The 12,729-nt window shown below is 47.9% G+C and overlaps 1 protein-coding gene across 4 annotated transcripts in view; it reads right to left on the reverse strand.

The window, feature by feature from the left end:
• Window positions 1–213: 213 nt before the first annotated feature.
• PTCH2 (patched 2) overlaps window positions 214–12,729 on the reverse strand; it is a 120,658-nt gene continuing 108,142 nt past the window's right edge. For all 4 annotated transcript variants that reach the window (XM_033915872.1, XM_033915871.1, XM_033915869.1 and 1 more), the window contains 4 exons: window positions 7,397–7,496; window positions 4,807–5,058; window positions 4,094–4,381; window positions 214–2,469 (listed from right to left, as the gene is read on the reverse strand). In XM_033915872.1, coding sequence (XP_033771763.1) covers window positions 2,401–2,469; window positions 4,094–4,381; window positions 4,807–5,058; window positions 7,397–7,496 — 709 coding nt within the window. In that variant the 3' untranslated portion in view covers window positions 214–2,400. The remainder of the gene's footprint in view (window positions 2,470–4,093; window positions 4,382–4,806; window positions 5,059–7,396; window positions 7,497–12,729) is intronic.

Here is a 12,729-nt window from a genome sequence, read left to right on the forward strand (position 1 = left end):
GAAATCTTTTCTTTGAATAACCCAATGCCAGCTCTGAGCTGGCGTTGGGGCAGTGTTTTGGTGTGTGCTGTGTCTTTGAGCAGGGGGCAGAATAGCTGATGACCTCAGGCCCCAACACAAGCATACATATGCTGCTGTCTTACTAATCTTTCATCACACACACAATTACATACAAATCTCTCTCCTTGCAAATGAAAATGCCAAAGACAGAAATAGTGTTATATATAATATATATTTGCTCTTGAAAAATAAACCTTCTGTCAGAGGGCTACATCCAGACAAGCTACAAAAATAGACCTTCTTTTATATAAATAATTTATAAGGCATTGCAATAGTTCTTTATTAAGATAAAACAAGAAAGACAGACAGACAGACAGACAGAGAGAGGCCGCACTAGTTGACTTGGTGTGTTCCATGCCAGATCAAGCCAGAGGTGTGTAATGCACCCAGATGAAGGATACAGCGGAAAGAAGAGTCCCCCCCCCCTCCAGGACAAACACTGTCCTACATATGACAGCAGGCCTCACCCACATACACCACAGAGCACAAGGGCCTTAGACCACACAATCACACCAACCCCCCATCAACTCCTACTCTACATATACGTACGTAGCAAGCCGTTGCAGACAAAACATTCAGTCCAAGGAGAACAGCTGAGAGATCCCAATCCAACAGGAGTCCAGTAGGAGCTTTGGCGGGAAGTGTAAAACCCAATTGCAAACAAGGAGCCCTGTCTTTCCTCCCAGTAGGTTCCCCATCAGGAAGGAGCAGAAGCAAAGCAGTTCCCACTCCCACCCCCTAGATATACCTTGTAACCCGTTCTGGGCTCCTGGGGAGGACAGGCCATAAAACCAACTGACTGTCTATGTTAGGATGAAAGTAATGGCGTGTGGGGAAATCAGGAGCGTTCCCTCCTTTAGTTTCTGACTTGGGCCCCAGTTTGTCTGTATATACAACACACTCACATCAACAGACTCACACATGGAAACTCACTCTCCCATGTACACATAAACATACCCCACACCCATCCACATTATTGCATTATTCCTCCCCCTCCGTGTGGAGCTTCCGAATTACCTGGTTCCAGGAGGGCAATTTAGGCCAACCTCATCCTGATATATTAAGGAGAATGCAGCACTGTTTTCAATAAGTAGAATCAGGAACTACAAATCCCATACTGCTTTGGGATATAGGCCATAAAGTCTCCCTCTGTGCACATATAAATGATTTACACACATGCAGATGGATAGAGAGATATGCACACCTATATCTTGCTTTTAGCAGGATCCATGTTACAGAGGCTGGAGCGAGTTGGTTTATTTACCCAGAATCCCTCAGCAGCCAGCATGCGTGTATTAAGAGGCCTGACACGAATGACATCGATGAGCAGAGAGCACTCAAGATACCAGTCCCAGCAGTATTGGAGGGGTAGCAGCACTGCTCTAGGAGGGAGATTTTAGGCCAGTCCTGAATTTCTCCCCCTCTCATCTTGAAGCATTATGGGACTTCAAGTGCTGATTTGAATAGGTAGAATCAGGGACCATAAATCCCATGACTGGCCACAAAGTCTCCCTCCTGGAGCTCTCCCACATGACCTCAGCTCCCTACAAAGGAGGATGTTCATCCCAGAAACATAACCTACGCAGTGGGCACCATCTTGAAGAGGATGCAGGCACCCGAACTTCCCTGCCCCTCCCTACTACAGTGTGTGAGTGCCACTTCCCTTCCCCTGGTACAAGCAGCAACATCCAAGCTGCTGTGGTGCCAGTGTCAGATCTTCCTCTGATGTCACTTCCTGGACCTGCGCCTAGGACGTGACATCAGCATGGGGGTTGCTGCTTGCGCCAGGAACATTAAGAGGTACGGGGAAGGGAAGCGGTGCCAGTGCGACAGGAGGGGGGTGGGAAAGGAGCGTGTGGAGGTGGGGGGGGGTGGAGAAGGTGCACCACTGCCTTGGGTGCCTCTCACCCTCGCTATGCTACTGAACCTACGGCATCAGCTGCGGTGGAGAGGACTAGATGGTACAATGGGAAGGGGTCAGATATGAAGCCTTTGAAGGGCTGAGCCAACTCTCAGTCAAGCGCTTATGTTACCTGCTTGTGAAACGAGTTAGAGAGACAGGAAAGGGTCATTTAGCTGTAAACCAAGCTCCCACCCCTTCAGCTGCACCTTTACAAGAAAGCAAAGTGGATTTGACATCGCTTTTAAAAACAGCAGCACATTTCTGAATATAACTTACAATATCTTCTATCGGACAGACATTTTGCATTGCGGAGGGATGGCAGTCCAGGCCCCCCTCCCCAATACACACACACACGATTCTTTACACCTGATCACAACTGGCAAAATATACATTTCAGTTTTAAATAGATCTTCCAAAACAATGTCTCTATTCCCTTCTTAATCGTAAGGAGCCGGGGTGCCTGAATCCGGAGGCAGGATCGGGACGGCTCTTCTCTCTAACACAACCTTCAAGAAACAAGAGACCGTGGTTAAAGCTACTGACCTAATCCCCCTGGCATTCAGACTGCAATCCTGGAAATTCAATGCCAGCGCCTGGATGGCCACAACAGCTGGATAGGCCAGTCTTTTAGGTGGCTCTATCTGACCGCCAAACTTAGCCGGTGAGTCACTGAATAGTGACACATGACGTAGCTGGTCAGTAAAGGGGTGTGGTCTTCCTTGGGGGCCCTGGCACCCCTCCTGCTCTCCCCCCTCCCTTCCCCCGCACCTTTTAAACTTTGGCGCAAGGAGCTACAAAAACTTGCCACCACATCAGCTGTGACGCGCTCTCTGACGTCACTTCCAGGAATGAAGAGACGTCAGAAAGCGCCAAAGCCTACATGGGCAGCAAGTTCGTGGCTGCTTGCGCCGAAAAGAAAAAGATACGGGGAAGGGACACTTGCGCATGGCAGGAGGGGGGTGGGAAAGAAGGTGGGAGAGGGGTGTTGCTCACCCTTGCGAGTGGGATATTCAGCAGAAGATACTCGTAGCTGGCTCTCCCCCGTTGAATATTGCCAGCCGACAAAATAGCAATGAATATCATCAAAGTAACGTCCAGCTCTAGGCCAGTGCGTCCTCTCCGGACTACAGATCCCAGAGTGCTCTTCTACCCAGACCCACCATTCTCTGTGCACAACAGTTCTGGCCCACTGACCCCCATTTCCCTTTCTCCTGCCATCAATCTGTGGAAGCTGCAGTTGTCGGATCATTTCACTCTCTCCCTAAAGTAATCCGTCCAGTTTTGTAGTTGGAAGCCAAAGTGTCTCAGGCAGTTTCGTCATTCCCTGTACGCTGGCACCAAATGTATGTTATAATGTGAGAAGGAGGCTGAAGGAGTGGCCTAGTGGTTACAGCAGGGGTGTCCAACCTGCGGCCCCGTGAACTATTTTGTGTGGCCTCGGCCGAGGGCGATGCAGTGTTTTCCTTCTTGCCGGCTCCCTCCTCTGTCTTGCTGCAGCGTTTGCGCATTTGTGCGACCTCAGGGAAGCCAAAAGGTTGGATACCCCTGGGTTACAGCAACAGCCTCAGCACCCTGAAGCTGTGGCTTCAAATCCCACACTGCTCCTCGCGACCGTGACCAAGTATTGCCCCAGGTACATTAGATAGATGGTGAGTCCCCTTAGATAGCTTTGATAGGTGGTATAGAAATACAAGGAAAGAGGAACCTCCTGAGACACTGAGGCTGCAGTAAAATGGGAAACAGATCAAGGCACAGAAATCCATCTGCAAAAAGAGGGTGGAAAGGGTATCAGACAGCCGCTACTAGAGAATTTGTCCCCGTTGGCACAGGAACTCAATTTCCCTGTCCCATTCCTGTAAGCTCTGCCTTAACCACACAAGCCTTGAACACTTATGATTTGAAAGTGCACAAGAATGAGTTTGCAGGGACAGGAAAAGAACTCATGGGGATGGGAAAATTTGTCCCCGTGCCATTCTCTAGCTGCAACAGCAGAGCTGGCCAGTTGGGTTAAAGCACTGGATTGTCAAGGTTAGATGGTTGGGGGGAGTTTTAGTTCTATCTAAAACTACAATTTCTCCATTGGAGTCCACTGAGAGTCTCTTCCTACCAGTGTAGCCTGGCTGTACTGACCTTCTTTCTCTGGGGCCTTACATGTAAGGGCTGAGGACCCTCAAGTGCACAGCCCTGGACTGAGCCGGGTATGGAGGGATGCAGGGCCAGGGTGATAGAGGCAGTGGCTCTCACAGTGCTGTAGCTGCCACCTGGCCCTTCACTTCTGTGTTCTGGTACTGAAGTCCTGGGGTGCCAGGTCCTGCTGGGCCTCCAGGGCTGCTGCTGACTGTGTTTGGACTGCGTTCTTGAGTCCGGAGGGTCCTCCTTGAGTGGCAGATCCTGTTCCTCAGCCTGACTTTTTACTACCTGTCATCGAAAATGTTCAAAGAGAAACGGCAAGTTCTGCCTGATTATTCCTCAAATTAACAGTCTGGAAGTGCAAAACTATAAATCCTAAAAGGCACCAGGGCGACAGTAGAGAAGTTAAAGAAAGACAAAACTACCTACTGACTATGGAACCTTTGCTTCACTCATGTCAGACTATATATGCCTGCTGTCCTCAGAGAACACCTACTACAGGTAAGTATCTTTGCTTTATACAAAACCCCCTTATATAAACACCCCATAACCCCTTTTCTTATAAATACAATACATAACTCCTATAAACACTCCATAACCTTTCCACCCTGTAACTCCTCATATGCAAACCCTCCAAAGACTATCTCTTGTAGCCACACCCCCATAGCCCCTCTCCTTACACACTCCCATACTGGTGAAGACTGACCACTCACAGTGATCCGGGGGAAACCGGGGTTCTTGCTGGCCTCTAGTATGATGGGGGGCCCATGGCAGTCAGCATGGCCCTCATAACGGTACTGATCCTCCTCACTGCTCCCTAAGGTCGTGGTGCTCTCGCAGTACTGTTCCGAGTCACAGCATTCAAAGGCACCTTGCTGCACGTAAAACTCGTGGTGGCTTATGGGTGGGGGGATGGGCTCTGGTGAGGCTGGTGGCAAACAGTTGCTGTTATCTGCTGGGGTCACCTGGAAGGATTGAGATAAAGGCAAAAGGATTACAAACACAAAAAAGAACCAGAAAGACTTGTTCTAATGGCCCAATGAGAACACACTTTGCTAAAAACACAGCTCCTTAGGGCAGGCCAGAGCTCTGCATTCTGAGAACATTTCTAAAACTTTTCCCATGTGCTTCTATACAGTTGATGAAAGATGGGGGGCACGCTTAGATCAGGTCAGGGGAAGGAGCTGATGCTCATGCTTTCAATTGTCAGAACTACATCGGCTACTCCCAAGCACACAGGACACTTGACTTTCTTTCATCTCAAGCTATCCTTCAATCAAGCTTTCACTCTCTTCGTTCCACAAAAACTGCCCTTACGAAAGTCTCCCGTGACCTGCTCCTGGGCAAACCCAAAGGCCTCTACTCTGTCCTCATCCTTCTTAATCTACCAAGCTAAATTACCACCTACTCATCGATCCACTCTCATCACTTGGATCTCAGTTATCTCATGGGTTTTCTTCCCATCTTTCTTATTGCACCTTTAGCAGATGCTCTGCTGGATCCTCCTCAGATGCTATCCTGCTATCGGTTGGCATTCCTGGGACCACTTCTTTAGTCCATCTACACTTCTTCCCTTGGTGGTCTAAACTCCTCCCATGGCTTTCAGTATCAGCCTCTGCTTGCTCTGGTCAGTAGCATGGGTTTTGTCCAGGTACTAGTGACCTGGATTGGCCACCATAAGAATGGGCTACTGGGCTTGATGGATCATTAGGCTACTCTTATGTTCTCTATTCCAACAACTCACAGATCTATCTCTCTGCACCTGAAATCTCAACAAACATTTAGTTCCAGGTTTTAACCTGCTTGTCTGACATCACGATTTGGAGGACTCACCACCATCTGAAATTAATCATGTCCAAGATTGGGCCCCTTATCTTTCCACCTCATTCTCCGTGTCTCATCAGCTCACAACTTTGGGGTAATCTTTGACTCATCTCTCTCCTTCTCTTCACATATCCAACAGACTGCCAAGATCTGTTTCTTTCTCTACAATATCGATAAAATCGGACCCTTCTTTTCTGTGCAAACTGCCAAGACCCTCATCGCCTCTCACTTAGACTACTGCAACCTGTTTCTCACTGGCCATCTGTTCAGAACTCTGCTGCACACCTCATATTCCGTCAATGTTGTTATGCCCACATTGCCCCTCTCCTCAAGTCACTTCATTGGCTCCCTATCCATTTCTGCACGCCATTCAAACTCTTCTTATTGACCTACAGGTGTATTTGCTCCACAGCTCCTCAGTATTAGGAGCTGTTTGTAGAGCAGTCTAAGCGCAGGACCTTGCTGATTTCTTTCTAAATAAAATAGTTACAGTTCGTCAAAATCTAGAGAATACTTCCTCTTTTGCTTACGCGGCCATTACAAAATGGAATACTCTACTTGTATTGGTAGCATGGAATATTGCTCCACCAAGGGTTTTGGCCAGGAACTAGTGACCTGGATTGGCCACCGTGAGAACAGGCTACTGGGCTTGATAGACCGTTGGTCTGACCCAGTATGGTTATTCTTATATTCTTATATATTGTTTTATTTAAGTTCAAATTTATAATTATAATACATAAACATATAATATCTTTCTACCCAATGTGACAGGTCCCCAGCTTAGACGCATGAAAACAAACAACAAGGAGACCATTTTAGACTCCAGAGGCAGGCCTTCTTAGGCCAAAACACGATCGTGTCGAGTCTGTTAATAAATAAAAAGATTGAGCACCATCTGGTCTCCTTCGTTGTTTGTTTTTGTACCTCTCACTGATGTGGAGGCAGTTTGTCCTGTTTTGTCTTCCAAATAGGTCCCCAACTTACTCATTAATCGATAGATTGACAATGTAAATCCAACGGTTTCTAAACTCTTCTAAAATGAATTAAATTTCACTTCTTTACAGCAGCTACTTCTTCATCTTTTCATATTAAACAGACGACATTCCACACCAGGCAGCCTCCGAGAAAACAGAACTCTTCTTCCATTCAGACAAAATTTGTTGTATTGCTAGACCCATTAATATGTCAAACAGCTTTGATTCAGATTCTGAAGCTCACCTCGGACAATTAATGGGAAGGCTTAATGCTTCGAAATAAAACCTCCTTTCCTCTGGGAGCAGCTAATGCTTCATATTAGCTGTGAGGTTAGCACCACCCCAAATTCTGCTTATAATCTGGGATTGTCTGGAGTAATGATCCATCTTAGAGTTAAAATGGTCTTTATAATTTTGGTTTACCAAAGCTTTCACTCCACCTGACAAGGTCATCACTGGGATGTATGCGGACCCATGGGAACAAAGATCTGGGATTCAGACTTACCTCTGCAGGGGGGCCAATGACAGACAGCATGACAGGAAGCAAGACTAATCCATTCAGGAGGCCCAGGACAGTCAGAATGGTTAATACGGCAAAGAAATACCTAGAGAAAAGCAAGAAAAAAACAGAAGCCATCAGAAACGGTCCCAAAGGTATCTAAAAGAGGGTGATGGGTCAAAAGCACGCGAGGACAAAGGCGCGCCGACAACCAAGCGCAAACAACTGAGCGCAGGGCTTAATCGCACCGAAGAAAACCCGTATTTTAAAGGGCTCTGACGGGGTGTGTGGGGGAGAACCCCCCACTCGACTTAATAGGAATCATGCTGTCTCACACTGCCATGTTGGGGGGTGGGGGGTGTAACCCCCCACATTATACTGAAAACTTAACTAAAAAACAGGGAAAAAGTTAAGTTTCCAGTAAAATGAGGGGGTTTACAACCCCCAAAACCCCCCACAACGCCAGCGCGATCTCTATTAAGTAAAGTGGGGGGATCCCCACCAACACCCCCCCGTCGGAGCCCTTTAAAATACGGTTTTTCTTCGGCACGATGAAGTCCTGCGCTCAGTTGTCGGTGCGCCTTTGTCCTCGCGCGCTTTAGACTATAAACCCTAAAAGAGACTCTTCAGTCCTGCTCTCATGTCACTGGATCTCCAGATCACAGCCTTTGACACCTGTACCCCCAATCTCACTGTATCCTGAGGCCTGTGATACCTACTACTATTTATGATTTCTATAGCGCTTCCAGACACATGCAGCGCTGTACTTTAAACACGTGAGAGACAGTCCAAGAGCTTCAATCTAATTACGACTGACACACTGGACAAAAATGATGAATCAATATACGGGACTGCAGAGGGAATATTGGTAGGGTTAGGCTTTAAAACGCAGCTTCAAAGAAGTGGGCCTTCAGCCTAAAAACTCACTTTTTTGAAACTGCATTTATGCCTGACCCTTTCAACTTGAAAATCACCCATATCTGTTGCCATTCCCTCTTTACTCCCCTACCTCTAATCCCTTATATTTCCTCACCTAATAAGCATTTGTCCTATGTCCATTTAAATTAGATTGTAAGCTCTTTCAAGCAGGGACTGTCTCTTGCATGTTTGTTGTACAGCACTGCGTGTGTCTGGTAGTGCTTTATAAATAGTAGAAGTGTGGACATAAATGCCACCGGAGAAAAAGCCTGACATATTGAATCAGGCAGTGCAGAAAGGCAAAAGGGATGGAGTAAGGAATTGGCCGTGAAGGAGAAGGGTGCAGACCAGAGACTTACCTGGCAAATTGAGTTCCTGCGGCAGAGGATAGGGAAAGACGAAAGATACTGAGGTGCTGCAGAGTGCCAAGGGAAGAAGTGTAGATGGAAAAAAGAAGAGGTCCCAAGACAGAACCTTGAGTTGCACCAAGTGATGGTGGAATGGCAGCGAAGGAAGATCCTCCAGAGCATACATTAAAAGTGCGATGGGAGATGAGATAACAAAGTCCTGTCATCCAAGCGAGAACAGCGTTTCGATGAGTAGGTCGTGATCTACAATGTCAAACGCTGCAGACAGATCAAGGAGGATGAGGATTTGGCCAAGAGCAGGTCATTAGAGACTTTAGCAAGGGCAGTTTCCGTAGAATGGAAAAGGGCAAAAACCCAATTGAAGGGGGTTGAGAATAGCTTGAGACGAAAGAAAGTAAAAATAATGGTGATGAACAACATGTTTAAGTAACTTGGATAAGAGGAGGGAGGGCAGGTAGGGTCCAGTGATGATTTTTTGAGGAGCGGTGTAACTACGGCATGTTTGAAGACATCGGGTACCGTCGCAGTAGACAATGAGAGATCGAGGATATAGCAGATAGCGGGGATGACAGTAGGAGAGATGGGATCAGAGGAACAAGTAGTGAGTTTGGAGGAGGAGAGAAGATGTGCAGTTTCCTCTTTGTGTTTTCGAAAAAGGAAGAAAAGGCAGCAGGAGTTGGCAGAGGGTCAGTGGAAGGAGAGGCGGAGACAATTTGGTTGAGAATTCAAGGTTAATCCTGTGGAAGTACTCAGCTGTGGTCTGGGGAGAGAGCGAAGGAGGAGTTGGAGGTGAGAGCACTCTTGAGTAGAGAGTTGAGCGTGGCAAAGAGACGGCGAGGGTTGGATCCAAGAGAATCAGTCAAGTGGGCCTAGTAGTCTTGTTTCACAAGCAAAAGAGTAGATTGAAGGAGGTCAGCAGGAAATTGAACAAACTCAAAGTGAGTGCGGGATTCAGCCAGTGACATTCCGCAGATCGGGCACAGGAACGTAAGTAGAGGTCAGCCAGGGCCTTATGGGATGTGACATGGGAGGAACGAGAGTACCAAGAGAAAATAATATTATAAGAAGAGATTGTGTTTGAGAGGAAGGGGAGAGTGCACGGGTCAATAGTCTGAAGATTCCTGAAAAGATTGGTGAGGATCGGTCGTGTCACCGGTGCCCTGTTCTCACTGTATGCCAACACTGAGACCTGTGATACCCAAGCTCCACTGTCATTGGATCCCTGGACTTTGGGTGTCTGAGATTCATCAGTGACTGATGCTTTGGTCGTGAAGCTTTTCACAATTTGCTTCTGTGGATCCCTCATGTGCTGCTCTTGGTGCTCCCTGCTCAATCTCCTTTCAGCCAGCCGAGATGAGGTGCTGGGCAGCTCTCCCTTTCCGCTCTCTAAAAAATTCCTGAGCAGGCCAGGAGCCTGTGACTCCCCCAGGACCCTCCATTCATCAGCGCAGCCAGATTACTTCCTGAACACATGTGTTTACATTACTGTATGCATTCTTACACACCCGAAAGAATTCATCTGCTGCTGAAGAAGAGAAAAGAGAGTGCTCCAGAACAGATGCTGAGACAGCCATGAGGAACAGAGTAGAGGGACATGATACCAAGGAGGTTCAGTAACACCCATTGAACGAAAGATCTTAATCTGTATACTTTTGAAGAAAGGCAGGAGAGGGGAGATATTTAAATATCTATGTGGCATAAATGCACAGGAGGCAAGTTAGCACATAATTTATGCTATGGGCATCTCTGCACGTTGGCACCTCCACTTCTGAGATCTTGGTTGAAACACAGAAGCTTCTGGCAGATGTAGCCCCTTATGCCTATGGCCTGGCTGCCCTGGGGAGGCCTGCTCTTGCTATCGAAAGCTAAGCAGGGTCATACCTGGCTGGGGGACCACTGGGGAATACCGGGGCCTCATGCTGGGCAGCAGTAACATAGCGGAGCGCAGGAGAAGGCAATGGCAAACCACTTGAAACGTCAGTTGTCAACTCAAAGGCATACACATACACACACCCCACTTCTGCCCATTTGTGCCAGCCTATTGTGCTGTCATAGATCGTACTGAACTGTGGTCCCTGGCTTCCCTCCGCCTATCCTTTTGCCTTACCTAATACCAACATTGTTCCCCATGAGGCCTAAGCACCCTTATGGATTTAAGATGAGTTCAACCACAGGGGGGAAGACCCTTCTCTGCCAACCAGTGGCAGAAGAGTCTGGAGCTCCTGACTGCTGTTATGTGGCATCTTGGTGAAGCTGTTGACGCTCAGCTCATGAGCAGAACGCTATTAAGAGTTCTGTGTCCTACCCAGAAAAGCCATAATTTCATATGTTTAAAGGCCGTGATTGGTGTTTTAAAGCAGTGCTAATCATGAAGTTTAAACCCTGAGATGGTTAGAATCTAAGCCTTCCAGGGACAGGAGAATATCCGAATATACCTGAATGTGACTTACCCTGAGTTTGCATGGGGAACACTAAGTCCAAGTCATTAAATTCTCCAACCTGGTGTCCCTGTTCTTAAACTGAAAAGAGCAGAGAATGAGGGGCTGCGGCAGCTGATCCAGGAGTGGGTTAAGTCCTGGTCATTTTTTCTACTTCTTTCCTAGTTTGAGGGAAAGGAGCTGGCTGGGGTTTGATGAGTTTATTCCATGCTCAGCAGAGAAGAAATGTTTATTTAAGAACTCTACAGGCGATTCCCTTTCCCCTTAACAGCAGCTCCCAGTGTCTGAGCCTTGCCCATAATAAAATATTCCTTCATTCAAGTCCCATCTCTGGCAATAGTAAGTGTGGGAGAACTTCTTTCTCTCTTATTAAAAAACCCTGGGCTGTTTTCCGAGAAAAGCTTCTCTAAACTGCACAAGGCCTTTCAGTCACCAGCAGATCCTCCCTGGGAAACACTGCCTAAGCCGGAATATAAGTGCCCAACATCCTGTCTCTCACAATGGCCTGGCTAGGTCACTTGCAGATCTTAGCTGGACCATCCATTCCCCCCTTTTATCTCTAGCAGTAAGAAATGACAGATGCCAACCAAAACTGGCCTGAAATGTGGGTTCAGGTTTCAGCCAAAAATCCTAAGGCAATTTCCAACTGAAACCAACCCCCCCTCCACCCAATGTCATGGCCGGTGCCTCTGCACAAAGCCTCCCTTCCAGCCTGTTCCAGCTGCAATCTCTTTTTAGAGGGCATGTCCAGGCGTTTTAGAGGGCATGCTCGGGTTTTGAAACTCAGATTGCGTCGGGAGGGGCATTTGCACATGCGCGGATGTTCTCCCAACCAACGAGCAGGCTGAGGGGGGCAGGGCATTGATGGGTGAAACTGGGCGGGTCTGGGGGGCGGGCCTATGGATCCCTAGACAGGGGAGACATTCGAGATAAATGACTGTGAATTGCTCTTGCCCCAGTTAGGCCACTAGACCACGAGGACACCTAGAGCAGGTGGAGGTGGGGAGAGAAGCTGACTGATAGGTGGATCCAGGAAGGGGGAAGGTATGTGGCGGAGGGGAGAGAGGCTGTGTTCAGTGGCTACTTTCATTTCTGCAGAAACCAAAGGTCCTGGGTTTGGTCAGGCTCTAAGGTAGCAATCTCCAAGCCCAGATAATAGCTGTAGGTTCTGTAAACCAAATAGTTTCTGAGTCGCACATTTGCAGGGTGTTATGCTGCTTCACATTTGTGCTGCCTGATTCGCCAATTCAAATAGATTCACAGATTCACTCTGGTGAATCAATTCATTGTCCGAGAAAATCAAACTCACTGATTCAGCGACTAACCCCCCCCCAAACCCCTCCCCAGTGAAATCTGACATACTTCTGAAGCTTCCTAAAGCAGCGGCGGTGGTGGACGGTCAACAGTGGCATCGGCCTGCCCCACTGGGGCCTTCCCTCAGCCAAGTTACTGATGACATCACTGATGACGCAGCAAAGGGAAGCCCTGGTGGGGCAAGCCATGAGTAGCCTATTCAGAGCGATGCTGCTGCTGCTGTAGGAGGCCTCGTAGGTATGTCAGGTGTCACGGTGGGAGAATCGGTGGGCTGCAGCTGAACAGGGGGATGTCACGGCAG

Source organism: Geotrypetes seraphini, chromosome 12 (assembly GCF_902459505.1).
Source record: "Geotrypetes seraphini chromosome 12, aGeoSer1.1, whole genome shotgun sequence".
Lineage (NCBI taxonomy): Eukaryota > Metazoa > Chordata > Amphibia > Gymnophiona > Dermophiidae > Geotrypetes > Geotrypetes seraphini.